Source organism: Rattus norvegicus, chromosome 18 (assembly GCF_036323735.1).
Source record: "Rattus norvegicus strain BN/NHsdMcwi chromosome 18, GRCr8, whole genome shotgun sequence".
Lineage (NCBI taxonomy): Eukaryota > Metazoa > Chordata > Mammalia > Rodentia > Muridae > Rattus > Rattus norvegicus.
This window is the reverse complement of record NC_086036.1, coordinates 11,962,572-11,981,358: the sequence shown is the minus strand read 5'-3', so window position 1 is coordinate 11,981,358 and position 18,787 is coordinate 11,962,572. Positions and strand designations below refer to the sequence as shown.

At 39.4% G+C, this 18,787-nt stretch overlaps 1 protein-coding gene across 1 annotated transcript in view; it reads right to left on the bottom strand.

The window, feature by feature from the left end:
* Nucleotides 1-903: 903 nt before the first annotated feature.
* The window catches only part of Dsg1 (desmoglein 1), a 32,358-nt gene continuing 14,474 nt past the window's right edge, over nt 904-18,787 (bottom strand). Inside the window, exons 6-15 of the mRNA XM_063277680.1 lie at nt 17,200-17,366; nt 15,604-15,738; nt 15,123-15,308; nt 12,462-12,721; nt 12,017-12,156; nt 10,351-10,695; nt 8,222-8,358; nt 7,783-7,855; nt 5,285-5,493; nt 904-4,203 (exon numbers count right to left, since the gene is read on the bottom strand). Of these exons, the coding sequence (XP_063133750.1) occupies nt 3,190-4,203; nt 5,285-5,493; nt 7,783-7,855; nt 8,222-8,358; nt 10,351-10,695; nt 12,017-12,156; nt 12,462-12,721; nt 15,123-15,308; nt 15,604-15,738; nt 17,200-17,366 (2,666 nt within the window). The 3' untranslated portion in view covers nt 904-3,189. The remainder of the gene's footprint in view (nt 4,204-5,284; nt 5,494-7,782; nt 7,856-8,221; nt 8,359-10,350; nt 10,696-12,016; nt 12,157-12,461; nt 12,722-15,122; nt 15,309-15,603; nt 15,739-17,199; nt 17,367-18,787) is intronic.

The window sequence follows — 18,787 nt, the reverse complement described above, 5'->3', positions numbered from 1 at the left end:
AAGCCACATTATAAACATCCGAGAGCTATGTGCAGTGGATCCTATAAATACCAGAACTATCCCAAGGGTTAGGGCTTATTAAACACATGGGAAAGTGTGCTAAGGACTTGAGTGTTTACTTGGATTTCCAATGTCTTTCCAAAGGAGACTATAATGTTTTAAAGGTTCTATTAAAGTTATGTAAGGCATATTGGTTGTCAACCAAATCTTGGCGTGAATTCAGAAGTAAATATAACTGAAAACATCCATTCAATATAGAAGTGTGGTTTTTAAAGATGCATGATTAAAATTCTGTCCACCTATTACACTGTACATGGAGGTAAACAGCATACAACAGACATTTTGGGAGTTATATGTCAAAATCAGCTGAGTGTCATTTGATTTATGCTCAACAATAAAGCATTTGTGACATATTGACTCCCTCTTCACAAATCCAGATGTTGCATCTTGCTTTCTTTTCTTTTCTTTTTTTTTTCTTCTTTTCGGAGCTGGGGACTGAACCCAGGGCCATGCGCTCTACCACTGAGCTAAATCCCCAACCCCTTGCTTTATTTTCAAAACACATATGAATAACATTATGGTAGTATTTACTTCTTCCTTTGCTTGTGTTGCTTTGAGATTCAACCTGGTTTATGAATCACAAACTTTGCTATTTATTTGTGAAAGGATTTCATCTCTCTCCTATATGTGTGGAATAACACTCGTAGTTCAGATTGCAGCACGGTAAGAGAGGAGCAAAATCCTGCCTAAAGGGTATTGGTGAGCAACTGCCTTTCGGTGATACGATGATGTGTTTTTACAAAACAGCACTGTAAAATGCAGGACTAAACAGGGCACATCGTACAGTCTGGGAAGAAATAGTTTGGTCGGAAGTTAACTATACCAGGAAGAAGGAAGACAAGCTCTTCGTTCAAAGTTTTATTTTCCCAGGTCTTATATAACTGATGAATGATGATCACATTTATTAAAGATCGTCATATTACCACTTGTTAGGCAATGAAAAAAGTATTTGGGATTCATCAGACATCTAAGCAAAGATATAGCAAGGTTATAGCACACTAAGGCAAAAGTACACTTTCCTTTGGATGAAGGAATGAAAAAAGAAAGAAGGAAAACTATATTAATTATTTCTATCTGTTCAAACTTCCAAACCTAGGCATCTTCAAGTATATTTCAACAAATACCTTTTGAGTTATCTCCAAAAGCAAAAGAAACCAGTAAGCGAAAAATCAAAAACCAAACCATATCCTCAATGCATTACCCTAAATTTTCGAGCACAATAAAAGAAGGACTCCTTTGAGTGACTTTATTTATACCTCTGCATTTTGGCTTGCTACATGTTAGCAAAACTTTACATGTTCTATACAGTTAAAATTTGACATATTGTGGCCTTTAATATCCACTGTATCCACTCATATAGAACAAAGTAGCTCTTGCTGGAGCAACCAATTGCTCCTAGGTCTTTGATAAATGCTGTGATTCTGTGACACCCTGAGAAATGGATGGTAAGGTGATGAATATATCTTTAAAAGTTGTATACAATTCACAACTCAGGGATAGTATTTTCCCCATTCTTATATGCCATATAAACACAGCATTTTACTTTAGCCTATTTTAATGGTGAATTTGAAAACAAGAAAAGATTCCACTACCCTGCATTAATAAATGTACCTGTTTCTTAGAAAGCTTCGATTCTTCTGAGAGGTTGTAAACCAGGGAACACCAATTGGCAAACATACAGAAACAACACATCATAAATAGCACATTACTAAATTTCGAAGCTAGAAAAATATATCACACTATAACTTGTAAACTGTCTTTAAGTCAGAATGCTTAGAAGCCAAGAGATTATTAACAAAGCAAAATGAGAAACTTCCAAGTTGTGTGGATGACACATTTTAGGTAAGGAAAGGACTTGTCTAGTAGCCTAGTATCTACATCACTTTTTCCTAAAGTAACACCACTTCTGGTAAAGGGTCATGGTTAATCACTTCCAAATGACATCAGAGAGTCATTCAAAGGATGACACTAATTTCAACTTCATTAAATCATATAGTTTTCCTTTACTGAACAATTATTTTCTAACATTTCCCACTGAAGACAGTTTTCATGTTCTAAAAACAGCCCCCCCCCCCAGATCCCCTTGAAAAATTGCCCCAATGCTTAGCCATACTGCGAGCTTCTTCCCAACAGCTCAACTTAGGTACATTATCTTAACTATGGGTTTATTCACTAAAGAGCTGCACAGGAACGGGTATGACTTACTGAAGAGATAATACTGTCTTGTCTGTACTTGGGAGGAGAGTTAACACTTGTGAGGGCAGCCATGCCATTTACAACTTTCCCCTGAACCACAGTGGTATAGGCAAAAATGATTACGATACCCTTCTCCACCCAGTAAGCACTGTTCCTCAAGTCATACATAGGAAACACATGGGAGCCAGGAAAGTCCCCGACTCCACAGGAGACTTAACTAAAACCACATCTTGAGATCCAGGCTCAGTCTGTGCCAAATGAGACTCACTGTATTGTTCCTGTCTATGGGCTTTCCTCCTAGAACATACTTATAAATCTGGAAAGGATTCCATCTAATGGAGCTTAGGTGTGGCCACAGTAAGAATAACTGGTATGTTATATACATAACCATGTAGCTAGAAATCTATTAACCTTAGCCTGAATCTGTGGGAGGGCTTTTTAATTTGTATTACCTGTGAAACAGACAAGACACGTGCGAAGGAAATGTCAGATTTTCCTCACCTGTGTGAGCTCAAGCTACACATTGAAACAGTTTTGGTTAATTTCTGAACAGCGAGAAGAATTCTTCCAATCGCCACTTAAAGCCAGTGCATTTATGTAGCCACATTTTATTTATTCAACATGCTGGTGATACCCTACAGGGCACACATTAAAAAACACAGACAACCCTGTAGATCACATAGCCACAGATAAGATTGTACCTCAAGTTCACTGTCATTATTTCCTTAGTGCTAATATAAGAAAAAAATTACCACTGCTAGGGAGCACTCTTCTCCACGGTGATGTTACCGTGTGTTACTGTCACTGTGGTTCTTCCTTACTCCACAGTCTCCTATAGCCTGCTCTGCATCGTAAATTGCACTCTTAGATTTGGAGGGCAGGAGTTGGATGTAAATCACAGAGACAGTGGTGAACTGTATTCTGGGATCATGACTACTTGGTATATTGCACTGTACTGTACTTTGTGATTCGACTTCGAGCCATGCTAGGGGAGGCAGATCCAACTGCCTGGCTAAAGTGATGGTCAGAGGAACTCCTCATGTGGCCAATAGTGGCTGTCCCTCCCATGCTCATCCCGGTGCCACCATCACCTACTCCACCAGCACTCATGGTGCCTATGCCTCCAACCCCACCTATTCCAGCGGTGCCCGTAACTCCACTTACACCGGCACCAGAAACCACTCTCTCTGTCACAATCACGTTGTGGGCACTTGATAACTCAGGGGGCATGCTCAGGTTGCCTATCATGCCAGAAGTTGGTTGGATCACTCTTTCTGTCACAACTACATTTGAGGTCTCTAGAGGGTTAGGAATGGTTAGGGAGGTGGGTAGACTTGAGCCTGGTGCTATTACCCTTTCTGTCACTATAACATTTGATCCATCTCTCAAGTCGGGTATCTCTAACATCCCATGCAAATCAGCACCAGAGATGGGGCCCACCACCCTCTCTGTCACCACCACATTTGAAGCCTGTCGGTTATCATGAAAGTGGACAGAGGGTTTCAGAGTGCCAGAGGTGGTATAGGACTCCCTCACAGTGACATTACCATAGCCCAGAGGATCAGGAATTTGCATAGGATGCTGTATGCCAGGGCCAGAGGGGTAGGTGTTCTCAGAAATTACTGTGGTAGTGCCAAAATGTGGGGAGATGGGTGGGTGTCCACTAGCAAGGGGCTCTGTACGCTGGGGGCAAATTGGTTCAGTGCTCTGAGGAGGCCAAGAAGGATCGGGATCTGGGTATGAGTCTATTTCTTTTCCTAGGCTGATATCGGCCAACTTCTTAAACTTGGGCCCCAAGGTATCAAGGAAGCTTTCATCCAGATCTTCCCCGATGAAGCTGCAGCAGCCCACAGAGCCTGTAGGGGACCCCGCGCCTTCGATGTCATAGATGAGCAAACAGTCATTGGAAGGACGTCCTTCATCTTCATCCGCGTACGCATAGGCCTTCTAATTTGTACAGAACAAAGAACATTAAACAAAGAGTAACAAGGTCCCTTTTATGATTAGATGAATGTTTCTAAATTCCGATATTTACTAGAATTGCTTTAAAAGTTATTTCATAGATGCTTGAAAGAGTTCAGTTCGAAGTTATTTTAGTTATAGTTCTAATACATGTTGCTCTTTAAACGAGTGAACTTGCTTAAAATAGTGCACTTTGAAAACAAAATCATATATGAAAATCCATACACAATCTATCTTATCATAATTTAGGAGGGAAATAAAAGTAATGTGAACAAAAGAGCTGATGGGAGGAACTATTTTTGCTCTGAAAGGGAAATTTAGAGTTGACGGGTGGGTTCACTAACATTGTATTTTCTTTCATTGAGGCAAGTTGGTTGGGGTTTTGATTTTTTTTTTTTTTTTTTTTGGCAAGACAGAACAATTTGATCCTGTATTCAGGTTTTTCACTTGTCAGTATCATGTAAAGAATTTATGTGTTTGAAATTAAAATGAAAACATAATTCATAATTAACATGAAAACATAACACATTCCTAGCAATGATAAAATGTATGAACTGTGTTTGAAAAACAACATAACAAAGTAGGGGATAAACTTGTTTCTATTCTGAATGAAGGAATTAACTGCTAAAGCTTCAGAGAGGTGGGGATATCTGAACTGACTCTGGAAGGGTGCCTAGAAATGTGCAGGGAGAGCAGAAGCAATGGGGAACAACAGCCAAGCAAACAAACAAATCATAACTCAACATTTCAGAGTGGATCAAAACAATCAGAGGCCCGAGGCGAGCGGTCTCCTGTGGGCAAGGCAAGCAGGTTGGTGCTGAGGGGAAGATGGAGCTGTTAAGGTGGCGCCTGAATCATAAAATTTGGACTTCAAATTATAAACAAAATAGAGCCGTTGGCAGTGTTTAACCGGGAGAGTAAAATGCTCAGGGCAGAGCTTCAAACACATTAACCAACAAACAAGGACAGTTGAGCACGAAGAGGAGACCACTGGCCAGGCCCTTGGGAACTGGTGAGACCTCCGCATGAGGTGGATGCAGAGAAAAGCATGTGCTAAAAGCCTTACCTGGCAGAAGTAACTTTCCATGAAATTCATATTGAGGCCCCCATCTCTACATTCTCTCATTGAATTTCTTCTTAATGTTCCTGAGTATTCTTGGCATATCTCAGGTGCAGCTGATGTTTTAACTCCATCCACCAGTTCAAATCCTGTAGTTCTTTCTCCTCCTCCCAGATCTTGCATTTCTCTGCCACAATATTCATTTGTATAAACTCCTACAAACGGTGAACCCATCAAATTTAATTTTTTCTAGTGTGGTTAAGCTAAATTATCATGTATAAATTTTTTGACTCAAGTATGCATTGTGAGCAGAGAAGAGATGGATATGATGCACAGAGGAGGGATCATGAAAGTGTTAATTTCAAACCAGTGTTAATAGACAAAGTAATATTAACCATCTCGATAATTTTAGTCATCTGTTAAAAGACTTTTCTATATGATGTGCCAAAGAAGTGCAGAGAGATAATAAAAATCTGTGGGCTGAATAGTTGGATCTCAAATTGAGTCAGGTAGCTCCAATTCTAAAAATTAAATAATAGTATCAGCATACTTCTGATGTGTTCCTGGATGCCCGTGGCGTCCTGTAGAAGGCATAGGAGCCACTGAATTTCAGACAGAGGGCATAGCTACGATGAGAAAAACAGGTTGCTGGATTTATCTTGGGTGTACTTGGCTATGAAAGGGGGCGAGGAGGAGCATGCAAGATGCAGAGGTAGTGAAATAAAATGGTAATGAATTTAAATGTGGTGAACAGAAGCAGGGTTCACAGGAGGGCAGGTGCGCATGGCACAGCGCTCTAATTTGAGTCTGATGCCCTTGGTGCTACTTTAGGGTTTGTGTGAAACTTCATAGACTTAAGGAGAGAATCGATGCATAGATAATATTGGTGGTTTGATGAGCTGATGGGTCTCAGGAACCAACAGCAGAAGGGGTGGTAGGGTGGGGTGGTGGGATGTGACTCAGTGAATTTCTGTTTTCTGCATGGGGAAATATTGGCACCACTAACAAGAATAGGCACATCAGGAAGAAAAATGGGATCAGGGATCTGTTGCACAAAAGAAAGACAGATTATTGAATGCAATTCTACAAGATAGAAACATTTCTATGTCTGGTGCATTTTTAGACTCTTTAAAGTAGAGAAGTAATGCTGTCGGGGCTGGATGGCTCAGTGGTTAAAGTGCTTGCTGTACTTGCAGAAAACATGGGTTCAGCTCCCAGCATCCACATAACAGCTTACGACTGTGCGTAACTACAGCTCCAGACCATTTGATGCTATCTTATGGCCTCCAAGGGCAACACACACACACACACACACACACACACACACACACACACACACTCACACACACACACACATTGTGCACAGATATACAAGGAGACAAACACTCATATACACAAAATAAAAAGCAAATAATTAAAAAAAAGAAACAATTGCTAAAAAGACTAAGAGAAAACTGAGGAAATAAGTAACGTTTACTTTTTAAAAAGTAAAACAGTAAGACTGTTTCTACTGACAGAAGAATAAGTTATTTTCATTTATTTTTTTTATTACAGCAGTAGCTTCCTGGCTTCTGCTTGAGAGTTAGTCTAGATATTTGGTTCAAGATAATTGTAGATACCTTGTCTTAAGATTAAGCAAAGAACTCCCCTGTGTGTGTACAACCTTAGCTTTGAGAGGTTTTGAAAGTGTTTTGTCTATTTGCTTTCAGTTTAAGAATTTAAACAAATGTTTTACAGGTCAACGGTTATACTTATGCTAAGAAAGGACATATTTTTCTCTGTAAAATGTGTTGCTAGTGTTAAAAACACTGATTGAACAAACTGTGGGATAAGATTCTCTACACACAAACACTCACATACATACACACATGCACATACACACACACACATGCACATATACAGTACTTCATCTGTTAGATTATTCATGATGGTATTTTGGTACTCCTATTTATAGAAGCCTAATTAATCATCTTTCTTATGATCAAAGGAGATTTTAAAATATATAGCATGTGGGCCAGAGAGATGGCTCAGCTATTAAAGGATAGATAGGCTGACAACCAAAATTAAAATATCTAGCATGGGGCTGGAGAGATGGCTCAGCGGTTAAGAGCACTGACTGCTCTTCTAGAGGTCCTGAGTTCAAATCCCAGCAACCACATGGTGGCTCACAACCATCTGTAATGGGATCCGATGCCCTCTCCCGGTGTGACTGAAGACAGTTACAGTGAACTCATATACACAAAATAAATACATCTTAAAAATATTAAAAAAAATCTAGCATGCCAGATCAATTAACGTAGGCTTTCCTTTACCATTCGTTTAATTTAAAAATATGTCATTGGAAAAGGAAACACATTATAAAAACACATTTAAAGACCAACCCCTCCCCCACAACCCTTCCCCAAACCCAGAAAAACAAAAACCCTAAGCAGTAAGATGCCCAACCAGAGAAAACAAATCCCATCTTAGTCCCTTGAGTTGCTGGAAAGTGGTCTTTTTCTTACCTGAGTTGTCAATACATTCTATAATATTGGCATTACCAGGTGGCATTTGTGGCACACAGATGGTGGTTATACCCTAGAAGACAAGAGACAACATTTTCTCATTTAATGAGTCTTTCCTTCCTCTACTTGTATATTTTTATTCTAAAATTATCACAGAATCCCTTTTTTTTCTTTTTTTCAGAGCTGGGGACCGAACCCAGGGCCTTGCGCTTGCTACGCAAGCGCTTTACCACTGAGCTAAATCCCCAGCCCTTCGAATCTCATTTTTAAGCCTTGCCTGGTGATCTCTACTGCGTTTTGAGGTACATTTGAATCCTCTTTCTTTCTTCACTAGCTGCCCAAGAACCGCGAATTGTGTAGAATAAATAATTTCTATCACTGTAGGGCACGCCCGGAGATGGGATTTTGTTGAAATCTCATTCTTAGACTTAGCACTTACATCATGGGGTTCAGGCTGTGGCCCTTCTACGGCCCAAGTGTGAATTGCTCCATCAGAACATTCTGGAACAGGTTCGAATCCAGCTCCACCACCAGGGGCTCCTCCACAATCACAGCAGATCAACAAGAATGGAACCACTGAAGGAGAGAGAGGTAAGGGGTTAGTGGTGCACCATGTTGAAAGAAAACACTCTGATTTTCAATGGTCCAATGAGGTTCCTGAGCTGTCTGAATTTAAAGTCGCTATTACCGGAACAATGAATTAATAGTGGTTGGATCCCCAAATAACCATGATCTTGGAAACCCTAGACTGCCGTGAATTTTAATTTGCTTTACAGTATTGAGATCATATGTAAAATCATACAATTAAAATAGGTGATTTTCCCCCCCATCATCACTCAGGAAACGGCAGAGACTAAAGATAGGCATCAGCTCTGATCCTTTGCACTGCATTTACTTTCCCATTTGCACCCAGTCTCTTTCTCTATTTCAAGGGAAAATCTCACTCAACTGTCAGTTATTCTTAGGAAGGTTATTATTTTCCCCTACAGAGACATCTGTCTTCAGACATATTCTCACATAAAGGCATTCATACTTTAGCAATGTCTTTTTCTTTCTGTTTGAGTTTTTCGTTTATTTACTATTGTCATAGGATCTTGCTAGATAATTCTGAATGAAAAGATAGAAAAAAAAAGGATGTGTATTAATTGAAGGAAAAACTAAAGCAGAGAAGGTGGGGCGGGTGGGGGGCGGGGGGAGACAGAAAAAAGAAAAGGCAAAGAACCTGACTAGCTTTGCTGATTTTTGGGAAATCTGTAAGGTGGAGAGAAGAAATGAAATGTAAAGCTATTGACCCAAAGGCTTGTATACAACACTGAAAACCGTTATTAGCCACACTATCCGATTGTGGGCATTGATATCAGGGACACCTAAACTGAAAGTTAGCTGTTGTTTATGGCGATTATCAGCAGCTCTTTGGCGTTTAGTTTGCTTTAGTAAAGCAAAGAATTGACTACAAAACGTAGAGGACTATCTCTGTTCTCATGTAGTCCACACGTTTGCTAGCATTCGGGCATCTTTTGGTTTAATTTGATGAAAAGACTCCATTTCAAACTCATTATTTTTCTCATAGGACTTTCCCCGGTTCTTCTTTCTGTTTGTTATGAGCCAACATGGATGAATTCCTGTTATTTAACACTTCTTTTTGAAGTGTATTTCAAATTCTAGAGAAAGTGCTCCATTTTAAACTGTGTTCTCCCTGTGCCCAAATTTCTTTGTGGTTTACATGGATCTGTGTTGAGGAAATGTTCCCAGAGGTGAGTTCCTTAAAGTCAGAGAAAACCTAGCGAAGAAGTAGTCAGTCACTCATTAAGACGGACGAGGAGGGGCTGGCCAGGTGGCTAAGCACGGTCTCAGGGGTGAAGAGACTGTTCCCAGCATCTGCAAAGTGGCTCTCAGCCATCCATAGCTACAGTTCCAAGGAATTCGTGGGCCAGGCCCACGTGCTTTTGTTTACATTTATGTAGGCAAAAAAAACGTATACACATAAAATAAAAATAAATATATTTAAACAGAAAGAAATGAAGGTAGAAAAATATTTTAAAATTTTGTGTGAGTTCTTTCAATGTACATTTTGTGGTTAATTATTTTAATTATGTGAAGCTTGCTTTACCACCAATACTTTATGATTCTATATTTGAAAACGGCAACCGCCCAACTGCTTGGATGATAGGTGTGTGCCACCACGCTCAGCTGCAACTGTCAATGTTTATATTAACTTAACGACAGTGTGTAGGCTTCAAGATATTACCCCCCCATTCCATTCCAGTTTCTGTCATAATTTAGGGCAATATTAAATTCCACCAGGAACATCCACTGGACTCTATATTTCTGTTTCTGTCCACGACTAAGGCTACTGTAGTGGCCCCAGATGTAGCATAGCCTTCACTCGTGGGGCCTTTCCTCCCCTAGTGGTGTTGTGAAGTAAGCAAGACCAAGAGCAAAACTCAGAACAACCGGTTAGGTAATCCTTGCAAGACATACACTGTTAAGTTGAACACCTAAACGGTTTGATTTCTTTTGCTGTATTTTTTGGGAGACGCATGTCAAAAGAAATACTGGAATACTTACATCCTAAGACTAGGAACCCCATGATGAGCAGACCGATGCCGGCAGGACCAAGGTGAACGTTGTCTTCGTCGGCTTGGTAAGTGTCAGTATTGTCAATATCCCTTGTTAATGTGGTGCGTTGCGGTTCCTCAGTGGAAGTGTCTTTATATCCATTAGTCACTTGGCCACCACCATCTCCACCGCCGCCATCACCACCGCTGCCACTGCCACCGCCACCGCCACCGTCACCACCACCGCCACCGTCACCACCACCGCCACCGCCACCGCCACCACCACCACCTGTTTCCCAGCCAGTGCCATCAAGTTCAATGATGATTGTTCCAGTGCAGGTCCTCTGAAGGGAATCTGTAACAAGGTTCACAGTGGAAGAAACTACTGTCTGTACACAGCCTAGCAATTAACAGATTACAAGTGTCCACCATGCCCAGCAGCTTGTGGGGGTTCTAGAAACTCCCATCCTTGTGGGGGTTCTAGAAACTCCCATCCTTGGAAAGCAATTGCTTCACCGATTCATCTACCTCCTTTGCCCTTCTACTCAGTTTTTAAGCCAATCAGGGATTGTATTATTATAACCAACCTTAACATTATTACTGACAAAACTGTTTACTGGATAGTTTATAGTGTTGCCAGTTACATATTCTATCTAGGTTGAAAAGTGTAAAAGTACAGAAAGATGTGAAACAAAACCAGAAGCTAACCCATAGGTTCAGTACCTAATAGATACCCTTCTAGATTCCTTCAATACCAGTTGCCCTTAGTGATAAGGCCTGTGTTGTTGTACATTGATACATTGATACAATCTTATGGTTCATTCTAGTTCCAGTGGGACTTGAGATTTTACATTAAATTGTGTGCACTTTTTCATGCCATAGTACACCTTTAATTAACATAGTTTCTGTTGGGTACGTGATTTTATAGCGAATGGGCTATAGTTTCCGTCCTTAGTTACCTGCTTTCAATAGAACTGGTAAGGACACAGGTGTTATCATCTCTGTTCAGCCCTCCATATTTAGTGCTTTCCCAACGATCATTGTTACTGATTATCAGATAGGAATAAAGAAACGAGCTGAGTTTGTTTTGTGCTATTCTATAGATATGAGTCTTACTTTCACTGACAGAGCCCTAGAGCCTAGCAGGATGACTAGCATTATTTAGTTAAGACTCAGTAAATACTCTGTGAATAAAGGAAATGAAATCCCTGGAGATGTGCAGCAGACATGGTTCGAAGTCTGGTTATCTGACCTTAAAGGTCATTTAATGATGTTCATGCTATTTTTACATGTCTCGCTATTTTCTTTCCTTTTTTAAAAAAACATTTATCAGCATATATTGTTATTTCCCCATTGTGCAGAAGACTGGAGTGTAGATGGGTGAGGTGGCTTCTCTAGGATCCAATAAGCAGTAAATGATGAGACAGGTCAGTTTGAGTATCCAGTGCTCAGTTCAACAGGACAACTTCTATTGAAAAGGGGCTTTTCAAATTCACTTGTATTCTGATCACAGCTCCTTCTTCCCTGCTCTACCCTTACAAATCCTTTCCCATGTTGTCCCTTCCCCTTCTCCTCACAGGGATCTAGAAAAGAGGTTTTCTTTTTACAATAAAAATTTTAAATTGTCTAAGAATATTTATACTTGGCTTCCTCTGGAAGTTAAATTGATTTCTTACCATCTATTGATAGCATTGTTCCTTCATATCTCCCATTAAGCCTTTGGTATTGTTCCATAGTAACTCTGTTTCTTAAAGTTATTATGCCTGTTTTTGAGTCAACAACCAGCAGGCCCTCTGGGTTGTTTCCCATTACGTATCTGTATTTAAAAGAATACAGCAAAAATCAAAGCTCTCTTTCAAATCATGACATTGTAAAATTACATTTGAAAGGTTAGTATACAAAATAATGGGTTTCTTGTGCCTCTTCAAGTGCGTCTGGAAACATACTTTGTCAAATACACTTTGTGCTCAGTCAATCTCCTACCCTCCCACCCACCTCAAGCTGCCTGCCCTCCTAGCTGCTTCCCTCCCTTTCCCCAAACAGTTCTTGCTTTCATTCTTTCCCTCTCCATTCTCGTGATCCCCTAAGGTTAACATTTTAGTTAGACAATGCCATTCTTACCTAACATTGGTGGAGGTCATACCCGTGTCCAGGTCTGTAGCTGTGAACTCCCCCACTCTGTAATTTGCGTCCATTCTACTATGTACCACAAATGTCTTTGAACCTGGTCGGAACACAGAGCCCTCGACGACATTCAATACCTTCACAGTGATCATAGTCACTGTGAGTGTATATTGAGAAAGAATTGACTGGTGGAATTCAGCTACATTTCGAACACCAATACTAAGCTGTAGTTTCTGCATGGCTTCATAATCTAGGGGCTAGAAAACACAGAGAGAATTAGTTATGCTGTAAGAAAACCATTCAGTGGACAGAGAAATCCTTTGAGACAACTCAAAGACATTTGTTATGTTACTATTTGAATTATGTGTTTGAACTCAAATTCACGTGATTACCCAGTCTAGTCTTACTTGCTGGGTATTAAGTTCAAGGTAGACACATGCAAGCATAGGAAGGGGGAAAATCTAGTTGTCCTGGATCTTTTGTTGAAAAGGTTGAAAGCATGGGTCATGAGCTCCAATTGCTCACCAAACCAGTTAATTGCTTAAATTCAAAATATGATTCACTTAATACATTTGCAGTGCAAAGACAATTTGTTAGCTGACATTTCATGCTTCTGACACAGTAACTCTTTTAATAACAAAACATGAATCAAATATATTAGAGACTTAACTAGTTTTATCCCTGAAGAACTATTTAAAATATTCACCTCAGTGTGACATTTTGAATGTCAATGTTATACATAAATGCATACATATATGCTTTTCTTCAATATGTTCTAAAATTATTTCATACTATAAGATAATCAAGTAGTAAGTTTTCTTATACAAGTTGATATCCAAATCCATGCTGCATAGAATTTACTAGATGGCTGATGTATTCCTCATGCACCAAATATATCTTTTCTGAATTTTTATGAATATCTTAAATAAAATATTCATACACTGAGCTCTCCTGATCATCTAAAATTCTGGAATTTAGAATTAGTTTTATTTGCAACTTTAAACACCAATTATAACATATATAAGTGTGTGCGGTTATTACTTTTCCATAATTATAATAAAGTAGTTATCATATTACTTTTCCATAATCATAGTAAAGGATTTGATGTATACTATCATATCAGGGAAAAGCATCCTAGTTTTTAGGTAGAGATATTAAGAGCAGATAAGTTGAGTAATTTTAAGAGTAACATTAAATTGAAAGTGAATAGATTCAGAATTCATTTTCCTAGCATTCAATTTTAGATAGTACCAGAAAAAAATGAATTTAATAGATAAGGAAACCTAGGATTAAATGACGGTGTCATTTACTGGTAGTAAAAGTTAGGACAGGTTGCATGGTTTCTGAGCCTCCATATCTTTGTCACAATATAGATTTAGTATAACCTAATTTTCAAGGGATGCTGGAGGAGCTGATCAGAAGCATCTGGAACCTGTTTCAAGCAAATGGAAGCAACAGTTTCAGTGAATACAAATTTAAGAGACATGGGAGTCATGAGACCACACTTCCCTAAGGGACCGAGTCTATTGGAAATCTGCTTCATAAGGTTACTCTGAAAAGCAGACTCAAGTTGGATTAAAGATAAGTCTGGAGAGACCAGAGTGAAGGAGCTAGGGGAACCCTGGGCCTACACTAAGAGGCAGAATTCTCAGGGAATGGAGCCCACCCCTACACCCCTGTGGAGGTATGAAAGTAAGAGGTAGATGAAGAGGGACTGTGCTGTATCCTGAATGATTCACTGTGAGTGTCACATACAACTGTCAACAATTATTGAAGACTTAAAGAGGTTGAAATCTTCACTCTCAGCTTCTCCTGAGTCAGATTTCACCTTACATTGCACAGGATATCTTACTGAATGTACATGTGGTGAGTGGTTGATACAGAGGAGAACTAAAATAAGCCTGGCCAACAGCCATGGTGAAATGAGAATACGAAGGTTCTATAATTCTATGATTGTTACCGTTTAATCCCATAGAACCACACTAGCAGAATCACAATGATTTAATTTTATCATCCTGGGGGAGGGAATCAACTCTTAATTTTTATGATAAATATTCCTAAAGCATGATATTAGCATCTCAATGTTGGCATGGGCATATTTAAAAATCCGGTTTTAAAAATATTATTTAATTACTGACTTTGAAGCTGGAGAAATGGTTTAGTGGTTTAGAACACATAATGCTCTCGAAGAGGACCAGAGCTCAGATCCCAGGACAGACACTGATCAGCTAAGAACCACACAAAATTTTGGCTTGAGGGGATCTGGTACCTCTGGTTTCCGAGGGCACTACATCCATGTGCACATGCCCTTACACAGATACAGAAACACACACATGCAATTCAGAGTGATGAAGTAAATCTTTAAATAAATGTAAACAAAATTTGAAACCCTCTTATATAGAAATGCTTTTCCCAGACCTGATCTTTGGAAAGAATTGCATGCGTAAAAAGAGTTTCAAATCTTTAATGCTTGTTTTCCTGAGATTGTATAAGCATATACATTCACATTGAAATTACTTGTACTTTGCATAATTTTAAAGCTTGGCGATTTTTGTTATTTCATAGACTCATTTATGAAATGCTAATATCACTTTAACTTGATGTTATGAAATAGAAAAAGACCAGCAAAACAAATGGTTTAGGGTAATCATGCCATACCTTGACAACCTTCAGAGTTCCTACATTTGTTCTTTCATTCATTTCTATTTCAAACCAATTTCCCTCATTTCCAGTGACAAAGAAAATGACTGCCTTCCAGTTGTCCGAGTATTCTTCATCCAAATCAATGACTCTGAACTGCTGTAGATTGGAGTGCAGTGCGTTTTCTTCAATTTTGATGTCATACTGGAACAAGAGGCAAAGTATCAGAACAAAGCACGGGTGAGATCTGTGGACCAAGCTGTCTGCACCAAGCTCACAGTTAACTATTTATAGCTAACGACATCCCTGCGTGTAACTGCATACTTAGTTCAAGTCCACTTGCCCACTGAAGAAACAATTCAAGAGAAAGTGTGTGTCTCCGCTGGTGTTCTAGAGAGCAAATCTAGCAAGTGAACCTGAAAACTGAGTGAGTTCCTTAAGAACTGGGATGTGGAGAATGTAAAGTCGCGGAGTCTGATCCTTAAGAAGGATTGCTTACGGATGACTGATCCAAGTACGGAATGTTGTCATTGACATCCAGGATGCTGATGCTGCACTCGCATTCTGCAGACATGCCGTCTGCCCCACCGTCACGGTCTGAGCCTCTCACCACAAGAGAATACTGGCTGTATTGCTGAAAAAGACACATTACAGGCAATCGTACACTGGACGTAGACACTGGCTCAACATCTGCATAAATCTACCATAGAAGACAAGGTAACAGAAGGTAAAAATCGATAGATCTCATATCACTCAGTATGGAACCTGTGACGTCCATTTCTCATGACGCTTACCCAGCATGCTCTCGAAGACACAACCATGCTGTTCAAGACTTCATTACTTATTCATTGTGTGTGCAGAGAGAGAAGGGTATAGAGGATGAGACAGGCCAAAATATTTAAGGTAAGAAAGATTTAGTTCATTAAAGACGCATGCTATGAGTAATACGCCACTGAGTAGTTAAGACAAGTACAGTGGTATCTAGTGGAAGGGGGAGAATGAGAAATAGAGTCACATGATGCTTCTATTTTAATTCTATTCAGTGGCGACTCCATTTTTAGAAGTTGGTGAATGCTATGAAAGACTTATGCATAAACATATTAATTCCCACTCATGCATATAACTTCAGCACTTCTCCTTATGACTCAGCGGTTGAGAGCACTGACTGTTCTTCCAGAAGTCGTGAGTTCAAATTCCAGCAAATACATGGTGGCTCACAACCATTTGTAATGAGATCTGATACCCTCTTTTGGAGTGTCTGAAGACAGCTATAGGGTACTCATATATAATAAATAAATCTTAAAAAAAAAGAAGTTGGTAAAAGCTATGGGAAGACTTGTGCATAAACATAATTCCCATTTATGGATATAACTTCAGCACTTCTGTTTATGTTCCGCAGAATCATCAATGATTGTGGATGACCTTAACTTCTGACCCCCTTTCTTAGAGAACTCGACTGCTAAAATTATTTTGATGCTAATATCTTTTTGTTGGACTATGTAAAATAATCTGAGAGAAAAGGAAAAGGCTAGGTAGCCATACCTCTTTTTCTAAAGGTGTTTTTCAAACAAGTCAGTAAAGAAATGTAAGTAACCTAAAAACCAGACTCGTGTGTGTGTGTGTGTGTGTGTGTGGTTTGTGTGTGTGTTGTGTGTGTGTGTGTGTGTGTGGTTTGTGTGTGTGTGTGTGTTGTGTGTGTATGTGGTGTGTGTGGGTGGTGTGTGTGTGTGGTGTGTGTGTGTCTGTGTGTGTGTGTGTGGTGTGTGTGTATGTGTGTGTATGTGTTGTGTGTGTGGTGTGTGTGTGGTGTGTGTGTGTGTGTCTCTGAGTGTGTGTGTGTGTGGTGTGTGTGTGTGTTATTTTAATTGTTTATCACTAGTTTTTGTGAGTTTGTTTTGATCTTTTATTTCTTTTGGGAGAGAGGGAGGGAGAGAGAGAGAGAGAGAGAGAGAGAGAGAGAGAGAGAGAGAGAGAGAGAGAGAGAGAGAGAGAATACAACACTTGAACACATTCTTTTAGTTTTTCTTTCTCTTAAGTACCATTGCTTTAGAGTCAGTTCCTTTGAATTAAAATCCATTAAAAGACGAAGGATTACCTCTCTGTCTAGAAAATTATTCATCGTTCTGATTTCTCCAGTTTTTCTGTTGATGATGAACATTGGTGCTTCGGAAGGCTCCTGTCTTACGATCTTGAAGGCTATGAGTGAGTTTAGGTTATTGGGCTCGTCGGCGTCGGTAGCGTTGAGCTTCATTACCAGTGTGTCTAGAAATCAAGGACAGTTGGCCGGATTGGTAATGAACACCATTACAGTCCAATATGCTACCTGTGTCCATACAGCGTGCGTTAACTCTCTCCCCTTTGGACAACACCAACATACCAATGTAATAGCTCCTCCCTTTACTTTTGTCCTAATAAAAAGACCACAGTTAGAGAGGTGCCTAGACATTACAGAAGGGAAGAAGGGAGTCTGTGTCCTGACTCTGTTTATTTATCCAACATAACTTGTTTTAAGCAAGATGCTTATTGTTAAGTAAAATAGCATGAAAACACTATTAATGTGTTTCTCAACAGTGCTATAGGACCTTATTTATAGCCACATGATCTTGTCCTTACTTCCCACAGTTACAAATGAGAATGGTAATAACACCGTATTTATGAAGTTCATGTGAGAATTTAATAGCGAATGAGAATACTGACTGATGTTTACACTGAAAAATGCACTTTAAATAAATATTATTGTTCATCTTGGGCATTTAATAAGTGGCATTGTTATTTAGATTGGAATTGGCTCTTGGGTAGGTGCTGTGTAACTAGGAACTTGTAGGAAATGTTTGACCGCACACACTGCCCTGTCTGTATCTTCTTTCATAATCTAGTATATAGTATTGATGAATGACACTCGTGGGTGTGAAAGCTGTTGACATTCCTTCATCATTTGGAATGCTCTGCTACTCTAAATTGTTTTCAACATACTTTTCTAGTCTTCCAGGACATCCCATCCCTTCTCCTTTTGCTTCTTTCCCCTGGGTCATTTTTTCACCTTCCTCTTTTCTCGCCTCTCCCTCTTAGCCTCACATCTTTTGAACAATCTTCAATGGTGGGCACTGTCCCACTTAGTTACTGAGTATTTGGTAATTACATTTTTAGGTACATGGAACCATAGGGCAGCAACTGTACTCCGAGATTGTCAGAGTCCTTTCAGAGAAATGCTACAGTGGACTAGACTGCTAGTGCCACCAGGTAGCACCATTTGAGAGATATGCTTCCAGTATTTATGGTGAGCCCTATGGAATTACATTTATAACACATTTCCAATGTATAAAACCAGCAACTTGAGCAAAGCGAATCATTGTAATTGGCCTTCTGCAGCTCTGGGGTCCATGTCCACAATTCAGCCCAGAATGAATGGGGAAAAATCCAAAGAACTTACATTACATCTGACAGACTATGTAAAGACTTTTTCATGTCATGAGGACAATAAATATTTATATGTCATATTCATTGTATTAGGCATTATTGCCATATAGAAATAATTAAAAATACGTGAAGGGAAGTATGTGAACCTATGCAAACAAGATATGGTTTATAAAAAGATATGAACTCCATAGATCCCTTTATCTTTAGAGGTCCTAGAACCAAACCAGATAAAGAGGAATGACTACATTTATTATAGCTTGAGTAAA